Consider the following 27909-nt stretch of genomic DNA (forward strand, 5'->3'; position numbering starts at 1 on the left):
ATTTCTACAAAAACGAAAATATAAAAATTAGCCTGGCGTAGTGGCGTGTACCTGTAGTCCCAGCTACTTGGGAGGCTGAGGTGGGAGGATCACTTAAGCCCAGGAGATTGAGGCTGCAGTGAGCTATGATCATGCCACTGTACTCCAGCCTGGGTAACAGGCTAAAAACAGAAAAATCTGTGAAGTTGATTTCATGACCCACTAAGATTTGTGGGCTAAATCTGGCCCAAAGCCTATTTCGGTAAATAAAGTTTTATTGGAACACAGCCATGCCCATTCATTTCCATATTGTCTGCGGCTCCTTTGGTGCTACAACAGCAGAGTTGAGTAGTTCTAACAGAGACAATACGGCCCACAGAACCTGAAATATTGACTTCTCTGGCCTTTTACAGAGAGTTCGCTCATCTGTACACAGATCTGACTCTGCATCCCCTTTGCTTAAATGTTTTTCAGGGTTCCCCTTTGCCCTCTGGCCCAAACTCAAGCCCCTTGGCCTAGCTTAGAAACCCACCAACCTCATGCCTGTAATCCCAGCACTTTGGGAAGCCAAGGCAGGAGGGTCACTTGAGCCCAGGAGTTTAAGAATCCAGCCTGGGCAATACAGTGAGACCCCATCCCTACAAAAATTTTTTAAAATTAGCCAGGCATTGTGGTGCAAGCCTGTAGTCCCAGCTACTCAGGCAGCTGAGGTGGGAGGATTACTTGAACCCAAGAGTTGGAGGCTGCAGGGAGCTATGATCGTGCCACTGCACTTCAGCCTGGCAACAGAGCAAGACCCTGTCTTTAAAAAAAAATAAAGGAAGAAAAGAGAGCGACCCCCTGTGGCCTCCCAAGCTCTGTTCCTGCTGACCTCCCTTACCCAGGGGTCCCTGTTCTCCACAGTGATCACAGGCGGGCAGGCAGGCAGCAGAGAGGCCATGGGGGTGTGGAGACAAAAAACCCTTCCTGTCTTCCTGATGCTTTGCTCTGCTCCCTGCCCCGCAGGCCTCCTGGGAATGGTCGCCCACATGATGTACACACAGGTGTTCCAGGTCACCGTGAGCCTCGGCCCTGAAGACTGGAGACCCCATTCCTGGGACTATGGGTGGTCCTTCTGGTAAGTGGCTTTGACCATCAGTGCAGGAACAGCTTTAAGCATCAGAGCCGCAGGGCATGCTGGGACTTCAGCAGTTCAGTCCAGTGGGTGTCGGGGGAAGACACGGGGGAAGTTGGAGGGGCTGCAACCCAAAGGTGCTTTGCGATCCCAGGGCAGCGATTGGCAAACTAGGGCCTGTGGGTCAAATCTGGCCCACCACCTGTTTGTATGCAGCCCTCAAGCTTTTCGATTTTTAAATGCTAAGAAAATAAATCAAAGGAAGAGGAATGCGGTTTTGTGACATGTGAAAATTACATGAAATTCAAATTTCAATGTCCATAAATAAGGTTTTCTTGGAACACGGCTACTCTCATTGTTGTGTATTATCCACGGCTGCTTTAACACTGAGATGGCAGCACTGGGCGGTGGTGACAGAGACTGAATGGCTCACAAAGTCAAAAATACTTATTCTCTGGCCCTCTGCCAACCCCTGCCTAAGAGGCATGCTCTGGAAGGTTGGAGATGGAAGCTGGGAAGACCTGAAATTAGGGGAGCTGTGGAGGGCTCTGGGTGGCCCGATGGGGTAGGAGGACTCCAGTGAGCGGCTCCAAACACAGGGAACAGGTCAGCACCTCAAAGCAGGGTGTGCTTATGAAAGGCATGATTAGTCAGGGTTCTTTTGCTTATGAGTGATAGAATCTCAAGCTTAAGTGAACAAAGGGTGTTCATTCGTTTGTATGGGAAATCCAGGTGGATCAGCCAGGGTGCTCTGTGTTGTAACAGAAAAACCTACGTACATCAGTCTAAGCAAGGAGATATCATGCAGTGGTTCATGGAAAGGAAAAGCACAGCTATGGTGTGGACTTCAGGACACGTTTGATCCAGAGTCACTGAGGTCATTAGGGCTGAGTTCTCTTCCTCTGTGTAGTCATCTGAGCCTGGCACCCTCTACATGTTTACTTTGTTGCTGAGCTGGTTTCCCTGTTGGGGAGAGCTCTTCCTAAGGCTGGTGCATCCTCCTTCCCTTGTAAGAAAAAAAGGGGCTTCTTCTCTAATATCAATCAGGGTCCCAAGCTTCCCGCTGGTGGACTTAGGTCATGTTCTCTCTCCTTAATCATTGTCACAGCTGGGGAAATGTCATGAGCTTATTATCCCCTTAGCTTGACCAGGCCCACCTCTGGAGCAAAGAATGAGTCAAAACCTCCCAAATGGTGAATGGATGGAATAGATGCTGAGTGAGCTACCACAAAATCTGCTTCAGGTACAGCTGGATCCAGGCGACCAGGTGATTTCATCTGGAACTCAGTCATGCTGTCTTCTTATCTTGTCTCTCTTCCCTTTGAATTGGTGTAGGCTCCATTCTCAAATAACTTTTCCCCAAATGCTAGCAAAGATAGATGATCACAACACACAGCATCAAGCTGCTGCTGCTGCTGCTTTTTTTTTTTTTTTTTTTTTTGACAGAATCTCTGCTCTGTCACCCAGGCTGGAATGCCAGACTTCCATCTTAAAAATGTAGCAATACCAGCAGAGTGATGGGATTTCTTTCCCATATTCCCAGTTAAAATCCTGGCTATGACTTTTATTGGCTTAGCTTAAGTCATGTGATCAAACCTGAACCATTGATTTAGACCCTGGGGGAGATTGGAATGACCTGAGTCACATGGTCCAGAGAGTGGCATTAGCCCCGCTGAAATCCTTGGACAGAAAGAGGAGAAGGCTATGCAGGCTGGAAAGACAGCAACCACAGTTGTTCACTACACAGGGTATCCAGATCTGGGGCTGGTAGTTGGGGAGCATTTATCCACTCAGTCATTTAACACCTATTCACTGAGTACTTCCTCCAGGACAGCTGTTCTAGGTGCTGGGGATGCAGCAGTGCTGAGTCAGCATTGCAACAGGGATGGAGACAAGTGAACCAGCTGTATCTGAACTGTGCTGTGATGTAGGTGTGTGGGGGGAGGGAGTTCACAGGCAGCTGCAGGAGCACAGAGGAAGGGCCATTAATTGACCCAACTTTGGGTGGGGCTGGTCCCCAGGAAGAATTTTAAAGACAAAACAGGAGGAATAGGGTGCTAGGCAGAGGGAACAGCAGGTCCAAGCACCTGGAGGTGAGAGAGCGTCTCAGAATAGAACAGGAGGGACTATGGTTATAATTTTTTTAAAGACTCAATTCCAGTCCAGTGGGCACCGCAGCTCCATCTCCCCTCTGCTCGACTCTATTCTTTTAAAGCCAAAAGTATTTGCCTTAAAGGGACCTTGACCTGTTAACCCTGGCCCCAATCCCTTTAAGTAGAACAATCCCAGGGAAGCCAGCTGACGTTCTGACCTCCCTTTACCCAACCCTTCCCCCTGGAGCAGTTCCGTCCTGAGACCTTGACCTTGAAAGATCATTTCCCTGAGCTAGAGAAGGGCACAAAGGAGGGCAACTCACATTTGTAAGTGCTGACCATGTGTGTCATAATCTCTCAGATTTACTGAGTGCTGATTCGCCGTGAATCAGGTAGGTATTTCATGGAGACACAGAGAACTGAAGTAACCTGCCCAAGGTCATCCAGCTATAAGGGACAGGGCTGGGATTCAAACTCGGGCATTCAAGCTCCAGAGCCATACTGGAAGCCTCTCTGAGATGAGTAATAATAAGAGAGTTCATGGATGTGCTTACCATGATGCTCCGCACATGGTGTGTGCTCAGTAAATACCAGCTCTTACGTTGCTGCTACTGATGTGGAATTTAACACGAGCAATATCAAGCCACTGATATGAAATTTAACACATGCAGCATCACGCTACTGATATGAAATTTAACATGTGCAATATCAAGCTACTGATATGAAATTTAACACATGAAACATGCTACTGATATGAAATTTAACACATGCAATATCATTCTATCGATATGAAATTTAACGCGTGTAATATCAAGCTACTGATGTGAAATTTAACATGAACAATATGCTACTGATATGAAATTTATCACATGCAGTAACCTCATGTTGCATATGCAGATGCTGAAAATTAGAAAAGTTGAATCAGATGCCCTGGTGGGAACTGCCTCCTCCCACCAGGCCCCATTTCCAGAAGGCCCTGCCTCTCTCCTCTAGTGTTCATTGTCTTAAGTCAAGCCTGCTGGTGTCAGCCAGGGGAACATTCTTTCCTTGGAGACCAGAGCCTTCTGTCCTGCTCCTCTGCTCCCTCCTTCAGGGCCAGCCTCCCAATGGGCACTGAATTCCCATTGGACTTATTAAAGGCCGGGCCCAGTGTGCAGCCCCTATTAGGGCTGATCCATTTTTCCCTGTCACTGAGACCTGCAAAATGGATCAGCCCTATTTTTCATCCTTCACATCTGGGGCCTCGCCAGGGCTGTACCATGTCATCTCTCTTATTTAATATGTGTGAGGCCATTTGTCAAAATTCTGGCCCGAGAGCCTCCGCTGTGCCCTCCCCAGGTAATGGAGAGGAGAACAGCTCTGAGAAGGGATGGCCCTGGCCTCTGTCTTCCTGCCTAGCAGGGAAGAACAGGCTGCAGGGGCTCTGAAAGCTGGAGGAGTTTTGCGGAGCTCAAAGCCTGTTGAGTGCCAGCTTCTTAGAGGGACACCTTTGCAAGAAGTTGAAAGTCCTCATGGTTAAGAGTCTCACAGCCCGGGGTTCAAATCTCACCCCAGCACACACTCCTGGGCCTCCACCGCAGTGCGGAGGGGCGGTTGAGGGTGTGGCTGTGGAAGCAGTTCAGGTTCAGAGCCTGCCCCTTCCCCTCACCAGCCATGGACCTTGACCAAGCCACTTACTTCCTCTGTACCTCTGTGTCCTCAGCTGGAAAATGGGACAGCCTAAATTTCCACCTCATAAGGTTCTCTCGAATTGTGTTCCAGTTCTCTGTTGAGGCATACACATCACCCCCAAATCTTGTAAAAATGTATTATTATATAGTAATAACAGTAACTAGTAAAAAATGTGTTCTTATTTGTTCTTATATTTGGAGTGGACCGGGCTCAGCCGGGCGGTGCTTGCTGGGGTCTTCCCCAAAGCTTCAGTTGGATGTCAGCTGGGGCTGAGGTCGTCTGGGGCATGGCTGGGGTGGACCTCCAAGGTGGCCCCTCATGGCTCTGGCAGCTGGTGCCAGCTGGCCTGGCTGGCAGCTGGAGGGGCTTCACACAGCATGGAGGCTGGGTCCCTGGGGAGGTTATCTCAAAGCTGAGTGTTCCAGGAGACCCAGATGGAAGCCACAGGGTCTGTATGAGCCAGCCTCGGAAGTCACACAGTGTCACTTCTGATGCATTCTGTTGGTTAAGAGCAAGTGACAGGGCCAGCTGCAAGGGTGGGGTGGGTGGGGTGAGCCGAGGGAGGTGTGGCTCCCTGGAGGCCGGCTTTGGAGCCGAGTAATGAACATGAAGAGCAAGTGAATCAATGCAAGTGGAGCACTCAACACAGAGTGTGCTCGGTGAGTGCGAGCCCTCCTGCCCACTCCTCCTTTCGGCGCCGGGTGTCAGCAATCTCTACCTGTAATGAGGTCAGGACAGGACCCTGGTGGGCACCCAAGCGGCTGTTTGGTTTAAGGAGGCAGGAACCAGGTGGGATAAGATTAAGGTTGGGGCCGGGCAAAGTGGCTTATCTGTAATCCAAGCACCTTGGGAGGCCAAGATGGGAGAGTCCAGGAGTTCAAGACCAGACTGGGCAACATAGCCAGACCCTATCTCTAAAAGAAAAGAAAAGATTAGCTGGGTGTGTTGGTGCACATCGGTAGTCCCAGCTACTCAGGAAGCTAAAGTGGGAGAGTCACTCCAGCCCTGGAGGTTGATGCTGCAGTGAAACGTGTTCATGCCACCGCACTCCAGCCTGGGCTGGAGACTCTGTCTCAAAAACTAAACAAAAAAAAGACTAAGGTTACAACACCTACTTTGTGCTGTGAACAGTAAGAAGCACTTTACAAGCCCTGAGCTGTCTGCTCCTGTCACTGGTTTCCAGGAGAGGAGCTGCCATCCCTGCTTTAGGGACCAGGAAACAGGTTGAAAGTCGCACAATTAGCCTTGGATGCTGTCAACTGCATGAAGCCGGGGGCTGAACCCAGCCTGCAGGTGTTTTCTTAGGCCTACCGTTGTGTCTTATAAAAGTTTGTATTTGCGGCTGGGCTAGCGGCTCACACCTGTAATCCCAGCACTCTGGGAGGCCGAGGCGGGTGGATCATGAGGTCAGGAGTTCGAGACCAGCCTGGCCAATATAGTGAAACCCCATCTCTACTAAAAATACAAAAATTAGCTGGGAGTGGTGGTGTGTGCCTGTAGTCCCAGCTGCTTGGAAGGCTGAGGCAGGAGACTCGCTTGAACCTGGGAGGTAGAGGTTGCAGTGAGCTGAGGTCGCACCACCGCACTCCAGAGTGACAGAGTGGCCACTCCTCTCCTGGTGACAGAGTAAGACTCTGTCTCAAAAACAAAAAAAGTTTGTATTTATTTCCGACATCTAAAGTAGTAAAACTTCTACATAAAAGTCCAGGTTTCTGGTTTATGGTCACTGGAAGATCTGTTCCTGCCTGAACAGCCTTGCCACCGGGCAGCCAGCAGGTAAGGCTGAGAATGACTGCACCTTTAGATGGGCGTCTGGTCTCCAGCTACCCCAGTCTCCACCATGCCCTATTGCCTTACACTCCCCCACAGTCCCTCACTTAGTCATCCTCTGCCTGACCCTGCAGAAATTTTGAGTCTGTGGCCCCTGCTTGGAATGTTGGCTTTCCTGGTGACGGCAGGAGTGTGGAAAGCTAGCCCTGCCCTCTCTGCTTCTGTTTTGCATTTGATCAATCTAGAGAGGAATGGAAAAAGGTCTCCTCCTACTCCGGCACACGCAGTGAAATCTTATCTCAAGCATTCTTCTCTCTGCAGACTAAGGGTACTGGGACCTCATGGTGTGGAATATTATAAGAGCTGGAGGGCCCAGAGAAGTGAAGCAATTTGGTTGATGTCACACAGCAAGAGAATAGCAAGTTGGGCCGGGTCCAGGGAGGGTTCTCACTCCTGTTCTAGTGGCCCCTTTCTGCTTCTGAGGCCCTGTCCCTGTGGAATACAGGCCTCACTGCTGTCCCTCCCTTCTTTCTAGTCTCCATGACTCTGTGGAAAGAGCAGACCAGCTTCTTTCCTCTCTGGGGGCCGCAGGTGGCCCCTTCCCTCTATGCAGGGCTTAACTGGTATTCCAGCAGGCTGATTCCTTAAGGGGTTGAGTCTGCCGCTGTGACCTTACGAGAGCCTTGGCCCCAAAGACAACTGGAGAGGGTGTGCGTGTGCTGATGTCACTGCTGAGAGGCTGTGTGATCAGCGGGAAGTTTTCCCTCACTCATCTGCCTGAGGGAGGTGGCTGTGGCCTCCGTTGCTCTAAGACCAGGTTTAGGGAAAGGGATGTGCCTGCCCAAGGGTGCCGTGCGGGCCATGGAGGGACCAGCTGGGCCCTCAGAGCCTGCCACTGTCTAGCCGCCAGTCCCATCAGCTCTTGGGCCCTGAGAGTGGCCTGGATGATGCCTCTGCGCCCAGCCCTGCCTCGCATGGTGGATCTGTACCCCTCTGCTCTGCAGGCAGCCAGGGGAGCCTTCCTTAGTGGTCCATTCCCCATTGGGCAGGGCCTGGAGTAGGTTGCAAGATGTGGTCCATGTGTCTCTAAATCTGCTCCCTCTGTGTCCCTCTGCCACTGCTCCTGCCACTCCCAGAGGAGAGAGAATTGACAGCCCCCGTTGCCACCCTCCCCTTTCCTCCCCATGGTGTCCGATCTGCTCTTGGCTCTGAAAACCAGGCCAGTCACCCACGCAGCTCCCTGTGCCAGTTCAGAAGTGCAAGCTGCTAAAACCAGCAGGTGTTCTGGCCCCAAAATTTTCAAACTGTGTATTTTGTGGGCACCCAGGGGACCTGGGAGATGAGAGGAACAGGGAGATGAAGGCTCATGGATATAGCCTCTCACCCGCGCTAAAACCAGAGCAGTGTTTTCATAACTGTCTTTTTCTGTTTGTTTTTATTTTATCTTCGTTTATCTATTCGTTCCACAAGTATTTACTGAGCACCTACTATGTGCCAGGCACTGTTCTAGGTGCTAAGTGATAGTAGTGAAGTGAACAAAGCTCCCATTTTCATGAAGCTGGCATTCTGGGGTAGAAGAGGAAATAATCGAAAAACAAACACTAAAGATGCCACTTCTGAGAAGACAGAGTAGACATGCTTTTCCCTATTCCTCCCGCTCAATGTCACTAAAATCTTTGGACATTAAAGATAAAACAGACATCAGAAGACTCTGAAAGGAGGGAATAAGACAGTAGGCTGGTTAGGGACCAAGAAACAACACATTGCTGAGTTCTTTTTGTGTTGTATATCCCAGATTTAGAGCTGAAGAAGTCAGCAATTCAGACATGCCAAAAGAACAGAGAAAAAAAAAGCCCCAACTAAAGTCTGCTTTCTCTAGCCAAAGGACCAAGAAAGGGTCAGCCCACTGAGACAGAAAACATTTAGCAATAACTGCACTACACCAGTCACACATTACAGAAAAGAAAAAACTGTGGCTTCACTCTCACCCATGCCAGCAAGGGAATGGGCGCTTAGATTTTGGTGACAATCACCAGGTAAACTTTCACCTCTGCCAGGCAGTAACAAGGTGCTCCTCTCCCTCCCTGCAGGGATTGTGTCGGAGGAGAACTAGTGGAGAGTCAGGATTTTTGCCACTGCCTCGTCATAATAAGATTATCTCCCTCCCGTGGTGTCAGTGATATGTGGGGAGCAGTGACAAGGCCTCCCGGCTCCTCCCAGCCAGGTATCAGTAGAGGTCTAATGGGGAGTCGGAGCTCTCAATCTCACCCTCACTTGGTAAGAACCAGGAACCATCTCCATCTTGAACGTCAATGGTGGCTGATATGGTTGAGCTTTGTGTCCCCACCCAAATCTCATCTTGAATTGTAATCCCCATAATTCCCATGTGTCAAGGGAGAGACCAGGTGGAAGTAAATAAATCATGAGGGTGGTTTCCCCATGCTGTTCTTGTGATAGTCAGTGAGTTCTCATGAGATCTGCTGGTTTTATAAGGGAGTCATCCCCCTTTACTCGGCACTTCTCCTTCCTGTAGCCTTGTAAAGAAGGTGCCTGCTTCCTCTTTGCCTTCCACCGTGATTATAAGTTTCCTGAGGCCTCCTTAGCCATGCTGAGCTATGAGTCAGTTAAACCTCTTTCCTTTATAAATTACATGGACTAATACACTTGCCCAGTGGGAAACATAGACTTCCACCCCTACTGGGAAGTAACTGGACAGAGTCCCCACCTCTCCAGAGTCATCTTGCCAGAATGATGTGAAAGGAAGCCAGCTAGAGCAGAAGGTTTAAACAAGACCCAGAGTCTCAAAAACTACCCCAAATGTCAAGGTTGCAATTAAAATCACGTGCCGTGTCAAGGATCAGCAAGCTCTCAACTTGAACGGTAAAAGACAATCAATAGATCCCAATGCTGAAATGACAGAAATGGTAGAAATCATCATAAAAATTCTTCCATAAGCGGTTGCAAGCACCCTTGGAAAAATAGAAAGTCTCAGGAAAGAAGCAGAAGATAGAAAGAAGGACCAAATGGCAATTTTAAAACTAAAACATACAATAACCAAAATAGAAAGCTTAGCGGTTGGTCTCAACAGCAGAATAGAAGGGACAAAGAAAAGAATCAATGAACTTGAAGATAAGACAATAGAAATCGTTTAATTTGAACAACAGAGAGAAAATAAACTTGAAAAAAATGTAGAGAGCCTTAAGACCTCTGGAACTATAACAAATAATATAATATTGGAGCCCCAGAAGAAAAGGAGAATGAGGGTGGGACTGGACAAAGGACTGAATTCAATAATGGCTGAAAACGTCCCAAAGTCTGTAAAAGACATAAACCTACGGAACCAAAAGCTGAATGAATCTCTAAAATAGTATAAATTCAAAGAAATCCATACCAAGACACATCACAGTTAAATTTGGAAAAAAACTGAAGCTTAAAAAAAATGAAAACAGTGAGAGAAAAACATCCTCCCTAGCTACAGGAAAAAAAATTCAAGCAACAGTGGATTTTGCATCAGAAATCATGGAGGCTAGAAGGAAGTGGCACAACATTTTCAAAGAAAAAGAAAATGAAAATGCTGAAAGAAAAGAACTACCAACTTAGAATTCTATCTGTGGCAAAAATATACTTTAGAAATGAAGGAAAAATCACGACATCTTCAGATGAAGAAAAACTAAGAAATTTGTTGCCAGCAGACGTACCCTAAAAGAAAGACTACAGGAAATTCTCTAGACAAAATGGAAACTTTAAAAAGGGAAGTTTTGAATATAAAAATGAATGAATGAAAAATGGAAAGAGAAACTTTACTTCTCCTTTTGAGTTTTCTAAATTATGTTTGATGGTTGAAGCAGAAATCATATTATAGTCTGATGTGATTCTAAATGTATACAGAGGAAATATTTAAGACAATTATATTATAAATGAAGGAAGGTAAAGGATCACAAAAGGAGCCAAGATTTCTATGCTTTACTTAAATGTTGGCCCCAGTAGACTGTGATTAGTCATGTATATATGATGTAAGACCCAAAGCAACCACTAAAAACGCTATATACAGAGATACACTCAAAATCACTATAGATAAATCAAAATGGAATTCTAATAACTGTTCAAGAAATCCATAGGAAAGAAATTTAAAAAGAGAGAGAAACAAAAAACAGAACAAGCAGAAAAGAACAAAATTCATTGGCAGGCTTAAGTCATAATATGTAAATAATCAGTTTAAATGTAAATGGTTTAAATATACCAATTAAGAGTCAGAAATTGACCAAGTGGATTTAAAACACATGACCCAGAACTATGTGCCGTCTACAAGAAACTCAATTTAAGTATGATGAGATAGATAGGCTGAGAGTAAAAGGATGAAAATAATATATCATGTAATCATTAATCAAAAGAAAGCAGGACCAGCTATGTTAATATAGATAAAGTAGACTCAGGCAAATAAATTGACCAAAAATAGACATTAAATAATAATAAAAGAGTCAATCCACTAAGACGTTGCAATCCTAAATGTGTATCCACCAAACAACAGAGCTGAAAATCTGCAAAGGAAAAACTGATATAACTGAAATGAGAAATAGGAAAATTCACAACTATAATTAGAGATTTCAACATAGCTTTCTCAACAATTAATAGAACAACCAAATGGAAAATCACCAAAGATATTAAAGAACTCAGCATCATCAACCAATATGATCTAATTGAGAAATGTTTCAAATCAAGTGAGCTCTCATCCCAAAAACCTAGAAAAAGAAGAGCAAAATAAGCCCAAAGCAAGCAGAAGAAAGATGAGCAAAAATCAGTACAATTGAAAACAAAAAGTGATAGAATCAATGAAACAAAAAAAGCTGGTTCTTTGACAAGGTAAAATTGGCACACCTCTCACAAAAGTGACAGAGAGAGAGGACAGAGGAGAGAACACAAAATACCAGTGTCAGGAATGAAACAGAGTATGTTGCTGCAGTTGAGGACATCAAAAATATAGTAAAAGCAGACTACAAACAACTCTGCACACATAAATTTGACAGTCTGGATGAAATAGATCAATTTTTCTAAAAGCGCAAAATGCCACAACTTACCAAATGTGAAATAAGTAATTTGAATATTTCTATAACTACTAAGGAAATTGAGTTTATAAATAAAAACTTTCAAAACAGAAATCTCCAGGTCCAGATGGTTTTACTGAAACATTCTACCAAATATTTAAATAAGAATTAGCACTTTTTGTTCCAGAAAATAGAAGAGGAGAGAAAACTTTGCAATTCACTTTATGAAGCTAACATTACCCTGATATTAAAACCACGTAAAGATAGTGCAAAGAACCACAGACTAAGAGCCCCCATGAATATAGATGTAAAAATCCTGAGCAAAATAATAGCATAGAAGTCAGCAATATATAAAAATAATTATACATCATGATAAGTGGGGTTTATTCTAGGGTTCTGGCTGCTTCAACATTTGAAAAATCAATGTCACTCACCATATTAACAGGCTAAAGCAGAAAAAAATCACATGATCATATCAATTGATACAGAAAAAGCATTTGACACAATTCAACATTGATTCATACTTTCAATAAAACTCTCAGAAAATTAAGAATCAAGGGGAGCTTCCTCAACTTGATAAAGACTATCTACAAAACATCTGCAGCTATCATTATACTTAAAAGACCGTTTTCTCTTTAAGATTGGGAACACCACTGTTATTCAACATAGTTCTGGAAGTTTTAACTAGAAATATGACATGAAAGACATGCAAGACACAAGATATGAAAAGAAAATAAAAGGCATACAGATTGTAATAGAAATAAACTATATCTATTTGTGGATGTTATAATTATTCGTATAGACAAATCCAAGTTATTGGCCAAAAAAAATGCCTAGACCTAATAAGTTTAGTGCTGTCTTAGGATACAAGATAAAAATACAAAATAAATTGTATTTTTATAAACTAGCAATGAACATTTGGACAACAAAATTAGAAATATGTATCATTTACACTAAAAAAGTGAAATACTTATGCATAAATCTAACAAAACACTTACAGGACTTGTACACTGAAAACACTAAAACCATAGAAAAATACCAGTGAAAGAAATCGAAGATCTAAGTAAATGGATAGATATACTATGTTCATGGATCAGAACACTCAATATATAGTGCATATATCAATTCTGAAGTTGGTAAGTAGGTTTAATACAATTTCTATCAAAATCTCAGAAAGATTTCTTGTAGATATAGAGAAAAATATTCTAAAATTTATATGGAAAGGCAAATGAATTATAATTTCTCAAACAATTTTGAAAAAGAAGGATAAGACAGGATAAATTAGAGTGCTCAATGTTAGAACTTATTGTATAGCTACAGTAATCCAGATTGTGTGATATTAGTGGGAGGATAGGCACATAGATCAACGAAAAAAAAATAGATAACTCAGAAATACAGGTAGTGCTTGACTTATGACCACTGTCGGGACCGCGGAACGTCGTAACACAATTTGGACGTAAGTTGAGTAGGCTATATGTACAGTTGAAATGGTGCACACGGAGATGGTAGTGCTGCCAGAAGCTGGTCTGCACTGTCGTACACCCAGCTGGGCAACATTTGTGCTGCCAGATGCGGAGCAGTGGTGGCTAGCAATTGCGGTCGTAAAGTCGAATGATCGTAAGTTGCATAGGTCGTAAGTCGATCAATACATGTAGACCAATACAGATATGCCCAACTAATTTTTGACAAGTTACAAATCAGTTTACTGTTGTGTGAGTGTGTGATGTGTGTGTGGGGCGGGGGGATGATTATGCAGGAAATGGCCTTTTCATCAAATGGTGCTGCTGCTGTTGGACATTCACTGGCAAAAATAAACAATCAGCCTTAGTTTAAACTGCACACCCCTTGCAAAAATTAATTTAGAATGGATCACACACTTAAGTATAAAGTGTAAAAACTGTAAAATTTTAGAAAAATAAGAAAAAATCTTTAGAATCTAAGTTTAGGCAAAAAGTTCTTATATTTGATATCAAACACATAAAAGGAAAAACGGATTAATTGTATTTCATCAAAAGTAAATACTTTTGGTCCATAAAAGACCTTATTAAGAGGTTGACGAGAAAGCTGTAGAATGGGAGAATATATTTGAAAACCACATTTCTGACAAAGAACTAATCTCTAGGGCACATAAAGACCTTTAAAAACTCAGTAGTAAACAATAACAAAACAATCCAATTAGAAAGTGGGCAAAAAACACTAACACATTTTGCCAAAGACTATATACAGATAGCAAATAAATAAGTGAAAATTTGTCCAACCCCGTTAGCTGTTAGGGAAGTGCAAATTAAAGCCACAATGAGATATTACTACACATGTATCAGAATAGCTAAAATAGAAAATAGCAACACCACCAAATTCTGGTGAGGATGTGGAGAAACTCGTACATCATGGACAGGAATACTGTATTTAGCAACATAAAGGAACAAACTACTGATGCACACAACAATGTGGATGATTCTCCAGATAATTATGTTGGGTGAAAAAAAAAAAGCCAATACCATACATACTCCTGTATGATTTTATTTATGGAAAATACTTGAAGAGGTAAAATTAGTGAAATGAAGAACAGGTGGCTGACAGGATCTGTGGGAGGGCAACAGGGAAGTGGCTGTAGCTATAAATGGCACATAAGAGATCCTTGGTCTGTATTTTGACTGTATCAATATCAATATTCTGCTTGCGATGTTGTAGTATTATATTACACTAGTTTTGCAAGAGTTTACCATTGGGAGAAACTGGCTGAAAGGTACCTTGGATCTCTCTCTGTCTCATTTCTTACAGCTGTTTGTGAATCCGTAATTATCTCAAAAGGAAACATTTGATTTAAAAGTAGTAAATAAATGAAAGAAAAAAGATAAAGAGAATTGCAGGATGTGATGAGGGCTGTGATGAAACTAAGCAGGGACATGTGATACAGAATGACGGAGAGGGGGCTTCTTAGAGATGGGAGACAGAAAATGCCCACTGAGGAAGGGGTGACATTCACATATGAGAAGGGACCAACCGGGCAGAGCCCGAAAAGAACTTGGAAAGTAGTGCATCCAAGGATTCCAGAGGGAGGGAAGGCAAGGGGGGAGGTAGGGTTGGGAATGAGCTTTGGGTTTTTGAGGAGTGGAAAAAGGGCCATGGGGCTGGAATGCAGAGACCCTGAGGAGTCAAGCTAAGGGCAACATGTTATTTGAGAAAAGATCTTGCATGTAAAGTAGATGGAAAGGTGGGGATGTAGGCATTTCTTCTGGGTCAGTCTGACTTTGTGCCTGTCCAGCCATTGCCTGTCCAGCTCTGCTCCACCCCCTAGCATCTGTTTCTGGGGCCCCTGGGCTCTAGCAAACCCCCTTCCTCGCCAGGGAAGCTCCCCTCCACACACAAAGTCATTGGACTCCACCGCTCCTGCAGGGTATTTTTCTTTGCTCGGGGCTTTAGTTTGGGAATCCTCTGCTCTGTCCCCTGACTGGGCATTCAGGTTTGAGTCATAGTTAGTCACCCTAAAGATCCTTGGCTGTAGAGACTAGAAATTCACAACAAAACTAACTCGTGCAAAAGAAGATAATTTATAGCAAGTAAACATATAATAACTTTGGTTCCCAATGACAGAAACCCAATTCAAACTGGCTTCAGGGTAGAAAAATAATCAAAGAAAATAAAAAAGAAATTGAGACTTCCATGATTGAAAAGTCCACGGGTAACGGCTTCACCTCAGGGATCCAGCCCCTTTTCATGGCTCTGCTTTCTTTTGGGTCAATTTCATTCTCTTGGGTGGTGGCAAGAGGATCCCCTGCAACTCCTGGCTCAAATCTCACCAGCTTAGCACCACAGAAGAAGGATGAGCTTTGTTTCCCAGTAGCTTTAGCCAAGTCCAGGGGTTGAGTCTCATGAACCTGACTTGGGTCATGTGCCCATCTGCCAACCAACTACTATGACCAGAGAAAAGCATCATTTTCATTAGCCAGGCCAAGGTCATGTGCTCACTTAGAGGTTGAGGTTGGGGCCACCCCCACGCAAACCAAATGGCCTGAGAAGAAGGAAGGAGTGATCCCTTAACAGAATCGGAGTACAGTTGCCAGAAGCAAGAATGGCTGCTGGTCAGGCAGAACCAACATACGCCATACTCATGGAATCCAGAAAAAACCTACTTGTTCATTCTCCATCTTCGGGATCTGAGTTTCCATTATGCCAAAGAGACATCCCAGGTTGAAGTAGAATATTCAGCTTTGCTGCTCAAGAGAGTATCTGATTGGACTAGCATTGGCCAGATGGTCAGCCCTTATCTAGTCATCTATGAATGGTAGGGGGTGGTAAGTAACATGCTGGACACTTTTGTGGACAGGGAAGCTCTTAGAGGGGCCAGGCTGATACCCTGAAGCTGTCTATTACAGACATTAAGGGCTTCTGGAAGATCTACATCAGCTCCTTATTATGAAGGAAACAGGAACTCTATCAATGCGTTTGGTGTTGAGGGAAATAGATGACTCTTTTGAGGAACCCTTTGAGAAAGGCTGAGTCCTCAAATTTTTTCCTTGATTTCCTTCTGGGATACTCAGAGGCTGTCAAAGGTAAAAACAGTGAGTACAGACAGTGGGCTTCATTGACCATGTGGAATGTAGGGGTGGTGATGATGTTCAGAGACCAGCTGAGTGGGCTGGCAGCAGGGAGGCCCGGAGCTCCCAAGCAGTGCAGGATTGGAATAGCAAAACTGAGTCCCTGATTTGGAGGAAACCAGTTACCAAGACAGAGACTGAAGAACAGGGCTCTAGGCACCGGGCCAGATGTAACCGGGGCCAGGCAGGAACCCCACTGGTGGTACTAAATGTTGAATGCATAGTCTCAATCAGAGGAATCAGGCAGTCCATTTCTAGAAGTGGAACTGGGTCAGCTGAGTCTCCTAGCTCCACCCTTCCTACCTTTCCAAGTGTGGTTAGGACGAATTCTCCAGGTTCGGGCTGGGCTCAGCACGTATACCAAGTGAGGGCTGCCAAAAGTCCCAGCTGAAAAGAAAGTTGGGGAGGAGAGAGTCAAGCAGGTCATTATAACCTCCGCTCTCAGGGGGAGAGTTTACAAACCAAGTCATATAGAAGTGGGAACTGAAGATGTTAATATTAATGATATTAATGACAGCAAGACTTTCTTGAGTGCTTACTATGTGCTCGATACTATTCTAAGATGTTTTCAGTGGATCATCTCCTTTAAACCTTGTAACAACCCTGTGAGTTAGTGCTATTGTCCATTATTACCCTGTAAGGTAGCACTATTGTCCATTGCAATGAACATGAGGAGATGCTGGGAGCAGTGGCACGTACCTATAATCCCAGTATTTTGGGAGGCTGAGGTGGGAGGATCACTTGAGCCAGGAGGTTGAGGCTGCAGTAAGCTATGATCGCACCATTGCACTTCAACCTGGGCAAGAGAGCAACTCTCCATCTTTTAAAAAAAAAAAATTAGGCATGAGGAATGTGAAACAAAGGGTTAGCATCTTTCCCAGGGTCATATACGAACAAAAGTGATTTAACTTTCTTAACTTAAGGGTCGTATATGAACAAAGGTAACTTAACTGTCATGAAAAATGAGCTTTTAGGGTGTCTGCCCCATCTCCTTCTCAATCACCAACTCCAGCTGATCTCCTCATGCATCCTCACTTCTGCTCCCCAAACCTCCCACAGTTTGCGGAACATTCCCTGCTGTCTGACGCCTCCATGCCTTTGCATACAATATTCCTTCTCCTGGAATGCCCTTTCCCCTGGCCAACTGTCACTCTTCCTACCAGACCCATAAGTGTTGCTGCATTCTGGGTAACTTACATCTGCAGTACGATGTGCAGACAATTCTGTCTCCCAGACTGTGAGTGGGGCAGGGACCAAGTCTTGTCCTTCTCTATGGCAGCACCTGCTGAGGTACCAGAGGAAGAGACAGCCATGCAGGGATGAATGAATGTTTGGTGGGTGGGGGATGTTTCCTGTCCCTCGCCCACCCTCACCATGGCATCTCTCTCCTGATCTCTTGGCAGCCTGGCGTGGGGCTCCTTTACCTGCTGCATGGCAGCCTCTGTCACCACGCTCAACTCCTACACCAAGACGGTCATTGAGTTCCGGCACAAGCGCAAGGTCTTTGAGCAGGGCTACCGGGAGGAGCCGACCTTCATAGACCCTGAGGCCATCAAGTACTTCCGGGAGAGGTCAGTGCACAGGGGGTTACCTCTGGCCACCATGGGGACTCTAAAGCCCATGGCCTGGCCTCAGTGGCCACCGAGCCCCAGTCAAAAACTGGAGTGAATGGCATGACAGAGGGGTTATGGAGGTGGGAGTTTGGACACCACTATGTTGGAATTTCTGGGACATTTTAATGTTTTATGGGTCATAAGGTTGCCTTGGGCTTATGTGATCAAAGCATGAGAAATCCAGAAGGGAACCAAGTTGGAGTGTTTGCCATTTGGTCCTATGCTTCATGGAGCCATGATAAAGAGGCTGAACCAAGGTTTCCTTCTTGGGCTCTGCCATGGCATTGAGTGAAAAGAGGACCCAGTTGTGGGACTGGTGATGGCTGCAGGAGGAGAATGGCTTCTCAATGTCAGGAACTACGTGTAATCACCCGGGTCTTCAGAGTACAGCTGGGAACAGAGGAGGTGACAATAAACAGTGGGTGGGTATATGGATAGATAGATGGGTGGACAGGCGAGTGGGTAGATGGGTGGATGGATGGGTGAGTGGGCGGGTGGATGGATGGATGGATGGATGGATGGATGGGTTAGTGGGTAGGAGGGGTGGTGGGTGGATGGACAAGTGGACAGATGGGTAGGTGGATAGATGGATGGATGGATGGATGGATGGATGGATGGGTTAGTGAGTAGGTGGGGGGGTGGATGGACAAGTGGACAGATGGGTAGGTGGATAGATGGATGAATGGATGGATGGGTTAGTGGGTAGGTGGGGGGTAGGTGGATGGACAAGTGGACAGATGGGTAGGTGGATAGATGGATGGATGGATGGGTTAGTGGGTAGGAGGTGGGGTGGGTGGATGGACAAGTGGACAGATGGGTAGGTGGATAGATGGATGGATGGATGGATGGATGAGTTAGTGGGTAAGTGGGGGGGTGGGTGGATGGACAAGTGGACAGATAGGTAGGTGGATGAATGGATGGATGGGTTAGTGGGTAGGTGGTGGGGTGGGTGGATGGACAAGTGGACAGATGGATAGGTGGATGGATGGATGGACGGGTTAGTGGGTAGGAGGGGGGGTGGGTGGATAGACAAGTGGACAGATGGGTAGGTGGATGGATGGGTTAGTGGGTAGGTGGGGGGTGGGTGGATGGACAAATGGACAGATGGGTAGGTGGATGGATGGATAGATGGATGGATGGGTTAGTGGGTAGGAGGGGGTGTGGGTGGATGGACAAGTGGACAGATGGGTAGGTGGATGGGTGGATGGATGGATGGATGGATGGATGGGTTAGTGGGTAGGTGGGGGAATGGGTGGATGGACAAGTAGACAGATGGGTAGGTGGATGGATGGATAGGTGTGTTGGTGGATGGATAGGTGTGTTGGTGGATGGGTATGTAAATGGATAGATGAGTGAGTGAGTGGATGGGTAGGTGGATGGATAGCCGGTTGAGTGGATGCGTAGGTGGATGGATGGATGGTTGAATGGATGGGTAGATGGATGAATGATTGGATGAAAGAATTGATAAGTAGGTAGGCAGAGGTACAGATGAGTAGGTATGAGTGGAAGGACAGACAGGCAGATGGCTGGCTGGATAAATTTCAGGATTTCAGAAGCTGGAGATATCCTTAGGCAGAACTCCTCCCAGACACCTTCTTCTGATGAAGCCACTCAGAGAGAGCATCAGCAGCCTGAAACCTGAAATTTCTGAGCCCTCCCTCCAGGGGGTGAGTTCATTGTTGCTTCTGTGTCCACTTCATTCCGTACTGCTCTCCTCCTGGCTCTACCCAGAGCTGTCCCCTGCCCAGGGCCAGCTGCCACTACCACTCTCCAACCTGCTGCCAACGTACACCCTGCTAGCTACCTCAGTCTCTTCTGGGCTGTCAGGGGCTGCTGCCCTCAGCTCAGTCCACATCCCTAGAGCTGCTGTGCCAGTGTTTGTGGCAGGCCTTGCCGAATCACAGCCTATGTTACTCTCTCTGAGCTCCGTCTGCCTCCCAGGCCTATCCCGGTCAGAAGCAGTACGTAGAGGTCCCCACGAATGGCCGATCTGGCCTGGAGTCCCCATGCCCCTAGTCTCTCCTCTTGAGAGAGGGGATATAGAACAGCAACCTCAGGTTGGAGTCAACCATCATAACTGACATTTATGGAGCATGAGTTATGTGCCAGGCCCTGTGCACAGGCATTTCATTTCATCCTTAAGACCTCACTACACAATTAGGACTATTAGCCCCTTTTCACAGATGAGGAAAACTGAGGCTCAGAGAAGTTAAGACACTTACGTAAGGTTGCACGGTGATGGAGGAGGAGTGGGGCCCCAGGTCTGCGTGGCTCTTTTCTAGACTGAAGAAAATCAGAGCTGGCAATGCTTCAGGATCAGGCCACCCTGATGGAAGAGGCAGCCCCGGATTCAACACAGGCAGCCTCTCGAGTCCATGCAGGTGCAGTTATGCATGCCCTGGACAGATCTGCTCAGGACTCACGGTTCATACACAGGCGGGGGCTTCTCACAAGTTCGTGTGACTGTCAGCCTTGAGGACCCTCTCTGACCCCAGAGTCTGCTTTGCCCAACACATGGGGCCTACTGGAATGCCCAGGAGATTGATGCTGTCAGGAGTTGGTGGGTGTTGGTGGATGAAGACCCAGCTTCCCACCTTTGGTTGCAAAACGGCCTGGGGCATGCTCTGCCATGGGACTGGGCCCCAGGTTCCCTTAGCAGCAATCAGCCTCTGTCACATCCTCTACTGGCTCCGTCCCTTCCCTGTCACACCTCCCTTCTCCCCTACCCATATTTCCTGGAACTGCCTCCCCTCATAAAACTACCTATACCTAAATCCTTATCACAGGGCCTACTTGTTGGGGAGCTGAAGGAGATGGGCATTAATGCCTTTTGGTGGCAGGGAAGGCATCACTGCACATCCTCAGGGCTCAGCAGAGAACGAGGAGGGGGAGAGGGACAGGAGGCTACAGGGTGGGGCAGCACTGAGGAGCTGGACTCCCTGTGGGGCACTTGGGAGGGCTTCGGTGAGAAGAGAAGCAGGGGTGGCCATGGGGTGGGGTGGCCCACACAGGCACCCTGATGTTACAGATCCCTCTCTCATCCTGATACTGTGTCTTTCCCCAGCCACGTCGGCCTCCTTTCCATCCCTTGGACACTCCAAATGCGTCCCTGCCTTGGGACCTTTCTACTTACTGTGCCACCGGCTGCCTCCATGAGGCCTCCCCTCATCACTGAGTCTAAACACACACTCCCCACAACACTGTCCTAGATACTGCAGCCCGTTGCTATTTTTTTATGTTTTGGAGACAGGGTCTCACTCTGTTGTTGTATTAGTCCGTTCTCATGGTGTTCATAAAGACATACCTGAGACTGGGTAATTTATCAAGGAAAGAGGTTTAATTGACTCACAGCAGGGCTGGGGAGGCCTCAGGAAACTTACAAGCATGGCGGAAGGGAAAGCAAACATGTCCTTCTTCACATGGCCACAGCAAGGAGAAGTGCCAAGCAAAGTGGGGAAGATTCCCTGATAAAGCCGTCAGATCTCATAAGAACTCACTATCATGAGAACTATATAGGGGTAACTGCCCCAGTGATTCAATTACCTCGCACCGGATCCCTCCTATGACAGATGAGGATGATGAGAACTCTAATTCAAGATGAGGTTTGGGTGGACACAGCTAAACCCTGTCAGTCACCCAGACTGAGTACAGTGGCTCACTGCAGCCTCGACCTCCTGGGCTCAAGTGATCCTCCCACCTTGGCCTCCCAAGTAACATGCACCACCACGACTGGCTAAGGTTTTCATTTTTAGTATTGCTGTGGGTTGCCCAGGATGGTCTAAAACTCCTAGCCTCAAACAATCCTCCCGCCTCAGCTTCTGAAAGTGCTGGGATTACAGGAATGAACCACTATGCCTGGCACCATTGCTGTTTTTTCATAGCACCTGACACCACCTGCCAGGATTTTCTTTGCTTGCCAGTTTGCAGACTGTGAGATCTGGGATAGAAGACCTATGCCATCTTGTTTCTCGCTGTGAACCAGGCACCTAGAATTGGCCAGTCACTTCCTAGGAGCTCATTCAGGGTTTTCTGGTGATTGACGGGACTCCTGTCTTTGGAAAGCGCAGCCCTGGCTCCCTCATGCTCTTGTATGTCTGTCCCACCAACATCTCGCTGACTCAGGACCCCAGCGCTTCCAGTGCAAAACTCCAGGAGAGAGGATGTGATTGCCCAGCGAAGGTCAGGTGTTCAGTCCCGGGCCAGGAGGCAGTGGACAGGAAGGTCCGGCTAACCTGGCACGCGGCTCACCTCACCCCAGGCTGTGGATGATGGCAATGCCCAGCATGGCACAGGGCCTGGAATGGCACTCAGCAGGTGTTTGCAGTAGATACATAAGCAGCCTGGTGTCCAAAGCTGCTCCATTAGCATCGCAGTCAGTTGCCACCCCTGCTATGGAGATTGACCTCCTGGGGCATCTGTGAGTAAAACGTACCTCGTTTTGCTGAGGCAGAAGATGGGACTGCTCTGTACCCCATCAACAAGAAGCTGCAGGTTTGCTGGTGCCCCAGTTCCAATGGTTCCTAGCAGCTCAGCCCCAAGATGAATTCCTTCCAGCATATGTGCAGGATACCGCTTTACACATTCATAACTTGAACATTACGCAGAGGTTCATCAAATTTTATTTCCCGTCCCCTCTGAGGAGAACATTTCAGCTTAGCCAGGCTGTTCTATTTCTTTTCCCTTTTTTGTGTCTTCCCTACAAAGAGCTCAGAGCACATAGATGTCTGCATGGATTTGCAGGGTGGCTCAGATGCAGGGCTGACATCCTTCAGTGGCCAGAGTCCCTGGTGCTGTAACCAGGGACTCAAGGGAGGGCGATTCATGGCCCCAGCTGTCCAGGTTTCCTTCTCCTCTTTGGGGACAGAGGGTGCTGTGGGTAGAGCAAGGGTTTGGAGTGAGTTTTCCAAGTCTGTCTCTGCTGCTGTGGGATTTGGGGTGAGGCGCTGAGCTCCTCTGGGCCTGTTTCCTCTGACCCAGGATGGGAGAGTCCAGAGTTCTTGGTGTCTCAGGGAGGCTTAAATTTGGTAACCCACATTACATGCTGGGCACAGTGCCTGGCACGTGGAGGGCTTTGTGTGTGTGAGTTTCCATCCCTTCTGCTCCTAATGCCCTTTCCAGACCCCAGAGTGAAGCATGAGCTTGGACATGACCAGCTTAGGATGGAGATGGCGATGGTGTTTCGAGGCATGGCTAATAACCACGTTATTATCTCTGACCCTGTCTAAGGCCCTCCTCTAAATACTTACATGTGATTCAGTTAATTTCTGTGACGCCTCTCTGAGTTGTAAGCATTATTGTCAGCCCCATTTTGCAGACGGCAAATCGAGACACAGAGAGGGAGACCGACTTGCCCAAGGTCACACAGCTGGTAAGTGCCAGAGCTGGGATTTAAGCTCAGGTCACAGAGTCCTTCCCTGTGCTTTGCAGCCTCTTGGGCCTAATCAGTTGTCTCTGCTGGGCATTGGTACCATTGTACCTGAGCACACAGTGGGAGTGAGGGGCGTCCCATGGCTGAGGTGCTCATTGTAGGAGGAGCAGGTGAGGTGAGACACAGACCACGTATGCAGCTCTGGGATGATGCACTCTGTGGGACAGAGCTCATGGGCTCCCTCATGTCCCCACCGTTCCTATCTGCAGGAGAGGGCTTTCTGAGCTCATTTCATCCAAGTCTCCTGCTGTCCTCCTGGGGGCTGGGGACAAGGTGGTGCCCTGCGGGGGCTGATGGACAGGAAGGAATTAAACTGTCCCTTTCCCACCCCTCCCCCCACCCCCCAGATCCTGTTGGATTACCCTCTGCAAGAGCCGATTGCATGGCTGAGGAGCAGTTGGGCAGATACGAGATGGTTTTCAGAGCTGCAGAAGAAAGGCATGTTCTGTGTGTGTGCACATGTATGTACACGTGCGTGTGCACGTGATCATGTGGAAGGGCCAGTATGTATGCACACGTGTTGAGTTTGCTGGGTTGGAGAGCCTACACCCCCCAATTCCTGCCCCAGCCCTGAGAAACATCTGGAATTAACCCCCCCCCAACGTCATCCTGCCTGACGTCCCCAAGGAGGGCGTCTTAATCGGGCCTCCCGAGGGTTGGGTTGGATGCTGCTGAATGAAAGGTAAATATTTGCAGATCGGGGCTTTCTTGAATACTTAATGCTCAGATCTGGTTTAACAATGTGTGGAAGACAATGAGACCTGTTGGATTGGATCGCAGAGGGAATTCAGCTGTGCTGAATAAATGACCCACTTCACTTGGGCAAGTGGCACTGTGTGGGGGGCGGAAGCCCCCCGAACTTCTTGGGAGGGCAGATCTTCCTTCCTGGGACCCCTGCACCTCTCTCTGTAGTACTTAGGACTCTCTGAAATTACTTGTTTATTAATTTACATGTTTACGTCTGCTCCGTTTCCATGTACACTCCACGAGAACAGGGAGCCTGCTTTTCCTGGTTTCCACTCTGTCCCAGCACCTAGAACCACAGAGGCTCCATCAATTATGGCATTAATTATTAACAATATTGGGCCAGGCTCGGTGGCTCATATCTGTAGTCCCAGCACTTGAGAGGCTGAGGCAGGCAGATCACTTAAGTCCAGGAGTTCAAGACTAGCCTGGGCAACAGAGCGAGACTTCATCTCCACAAAAATTTAAAAGATTAGCTTGGTGTGGTGGCGTGTGCCTGTGGTCCCAGTTACTCAGGGAGGCTGAGGTGGGAGGACCACTTGAATTCTAGGGGGTCAAGGCTGCAGCGAACTATGATGGCGCCACTGGTCTCCCACCTGTGTGACTGAGTGAGACCCTGTCTTGAAAACCCAAACCAAACCAAAACAACAATATTAATTCTACTGTTTAGTAGAAAGTTATGCAGTGCCTTCTGTTGAAGACACTGAGTGCCTGGCTGACTTCACGCGTTCAGCCCCTGTGGAACGCCAGAAGAAACAGACCAGGGTTGGAATGAACTCTGCAATTTACTACCTGTGAGTGCTTCCGTTCGGAGCTTCAGTTTTCCTGGCTGGAAAATGGGCTAATGCTTACCTTGAGGCTTTGTTGTGAGGACTTTAGGAAATGATACAATGATGTTTCTGGCAACAAAGCTGGGGGGCCCCTCCCCCTCTGCCCCTACCCCACCCAGTTAGAGACCTCCCTCTGTGCAGGGCAAATAAGATACACTCCCTGCCTGAAAACAGGGCCTGTAGCAAGTGGTAGTCCTTGGAGAATCTAGCCTGCAGCTGTGTTTTGTTTGGCTTGCACAGTGGTTTCAAAATTCTTTTAAAAATCGGGAGGTTTCACCTTAAAAATCAAGGTTTTGCAGAAACAAAAGCAAATGTGGCATGTTCTCCCTTAGGTGGGAACTAATCATCGGGTACACACGGACATAAAGACGCGACCACGGACGCTGGGGACTGCAGGAGCAGGAAGGGAGGGAGGGAGGCAAGGGCTCAAAAACTCCTGACGGGTACTGTGTTCGTTGTCTGGGTGATGGAATCGACCGAAGACCAACCCCAGCATCCCGCGACGCACCCGTGTAATGAACCTGCACATGAATGTCTGAATCTTAAAAATATATATACGAGAAATCAAAAATCAAGATTTTTGGCTTTTCGTGAAAAAGCAGATATCTGGCCACGCTGGGCCCGTGTTTCTGCATGGCGACAACAGGCTGAGACACTTGAGTTCGCTGCCCCCTGCGCACGGCACAGCAGAGTACACTGGGTACCACAACAGAGTCTCCTGGAAGTGGCTTCAGGCACTACCAGTCCCATCCCAGGGGGAGGTAGATGATAGAAGAGGCTTCACAGAAGAGACCCCTGAGCCGAGTTTTTCAATACCCGTGCAGCATTCACCAGACAGCTTGGCAGTGGGTGAGGGAGGCTATTTCAGGCACCGGGAACAGCACGAGCAAAGGCCAGAAGGGGCCAACACACAAAGTGCATTCAGGAAAATCTAAGCGACTTGCTGTGACTTGAGAGTGAGCGCTTTGGTGGGAGTGGTGCCTGGGTCTCCGACGTCTCTTCTCCTCCCACGGTGTCTGGGGTTGGGGGCTGGTGGTAGCAGCTACCTGTCTATCACTGGGATGCATTTATCTTCTAAAAGAGAGGAGACGGGGTAGGAGCCATCCAAAGCCCCCTTCCTGGATACCAATTGCTCGCTGCACTCCAAGCCCAACACAAAGCCATCAGATCTCAGATCTGCAAGAAACCAGCAGGGACAAAAGCAGTCTGTGCCCGGGAAAGGGGTGACCTCACCCTGGCTCCATACACATCCACGGGATTGGCTAAGCAGGGATGGGCTCGTCAACCGCATGTCCCACTAGCTCCTGTTCTCTCCTGTTTGCTGTGGGGGAGCTTTGTGAAGGACCTGTCTCCACATCCTCACCTCCCACTCACCGTCCAGCCCCCTCCAATCTGGCTCCCACCCCCTCACTCCACGAAGCAGCTCCCGGCAGACAGGCACGGCACCCACCTGCCTCCCAAATCGCTCACTCCTCGGCTCCCACAGCCACTTCTCCTGGGTCTGTGCACTGACTCCATCTCTGGTTCCCTACAGGGCTGTCCTCCCTTCTGTGAGGCGTGGCTCCTCATGCTCCGTGGCCACATGGCTGAAGGCTCCCACATTAGGAGAATCCACTCTGCCCTACCCACTGCCATATTCGGTTGCCTCCTTGGTGTTTCTGCTTGGATTCTCAAAGGCACCTCAGATCAATCCAAGACTCATTCATGATATTCACGCCCCCAGACACAATCTGATTTCCATCTCTCCCTCCATCAGTGGCTCCACTCGTGCAAGCTGGAAGCCTGCAGTCCTGATGGACGCCCCTGCCTCCTCTTCCCCACCCATGACTCTCCTGCTCACCACAAGTCCAGGGCCCTCTCTTTACGTCTCCCTCCCTTCTCTCTGTCTCCACTGCCATCATCTAGTCCGTGGCTGCAACAGGGCTTACCTGGGTGAATCCAGCAACTCCCTTCATGGTCGGTTTTTGCACACCCATTTTTGTTCCCTGTAATCTATTCCCGCCCCAAAAGCTGGAATGCCTCCTCAATAGGCTAATGTCATCAGGGTAACGGGATCCCCATATTTCTGCCTAAAACAATGGAGTGGCTTCCCGTGGCTCTCAGGACAAAGACCCAATTCCTCAGCACAGCTTTAGAGTCTCGCCCTGGACCCCAGGCCCCGCCCCTGCACACAGCATCCCCTGATCGTCCGCAGTTCCCCAGCCTGGCCATGCTCCGGCCTCTGCAGCTCTGACCCACTCTTCTCTCTGCTGGAGGGCTGCCTGACATCTTCCCCACCATCCCCCCACGCCAAGCTGGGCAGCGTCACACGCCCCAGCTATCCTCACGTCTGTACTCCCTTCCAGTGTCCTCTGGGTGCTGAAAGGGACTTTTGGGGCAAGTCTGGTCTGGAGGTTACATGCTGTCGGTGGGGTCTTTATGGATGGAGGGACTCCTTAGGGGTTGTCAAAGGTAGGGCTGGGGTTTCGGGGTGGGTTACCATGATACCAGTGATTATTTGTACTGCCAAGTAATCATTGCTTACCCATGTGGTTCTAGAAATAACCTCAATGTGTTAATATCTAGAGGTCTCTTTTTAAAACCCAGTATTGGAGGAACGGGAGACAAAATTGTAAATTACACATAACGATCAAGCTGAGGCCTTGACAAGTGCATGGCTTTATCTCCTTCTGTGTTATTTTCCAAATGTTTTATATCATGATGATATTTACACAGAAAATAGGAAAAGAAAAAAACAAGTCTTTCTTAAAAACTCATTTATTTCCCCCTAACTTGCAATGACCCTTCTGACGTGATGTTATGGAATCTTAATTTACTACCTGTGGTCGTTTATTTACCCCAGATTTCTTTTAGTTCCATTTTTCATTCCATTGTGAATTGCTTATTTAAAAATCACTGTATTTTTTGTCCTCTGCGACTGTTTCTTAGGTGTTTAGCCTCTGAGACGTGTACAATCACGGCTCCATCTGATCCATCTGTCTTCACTGCTTGAATTTCACTTCTACATAACACCTTGCTCTCCATCAC

The 27909-nt window shown here is 47.5% G+C and overlaps 1 protein-coding gene across 3 annotated transcripts in view; it reads left to right on the forward strand.

Annotated features, from left to right (window-relative positions):
- The window catches only part of GSG1L (GSG1 like), a 274849-nt gene that overhangs the window by 220837 nt on the left and 26103 nt on the right, over nucleotides 1-27909 (forward strand). For 2 of the 3 annotated variants that reach the window (XM_039478187.2, XM_010340814.3), the window contains 2 exons: nucleotides 985-1096; nucleotides 17671-17838. In XM_039478187.2, the coding sequence (XP_039334121.1) occupies nucleotides 985-1096; nucleotides 17671-17838 (280 nt within the window). The remainder of the gene's footprint in view (nucleotides 1-984; nucleotides 1097-17670; nucleotides 17839-27909) is intronic. The other variant, XM_039478188.2, reaches the window with a different exon arrangement.

This window comes from Saimiri boliviensis, chromosome 12, assembly GCF_048565385.1.
Source record: "Saimiri boliviensis isolate mSaiBol1 chromosome 12, mSaiBol1.pri, whole genome shotgun sequence".
Classification (NCBI taxonomy): domain Eukaryota; kingdom Metazoa; phylum Chordata; class Mammalia; order Primates; family Cebidae; genus Saimiri; species Saimiri boliviensis.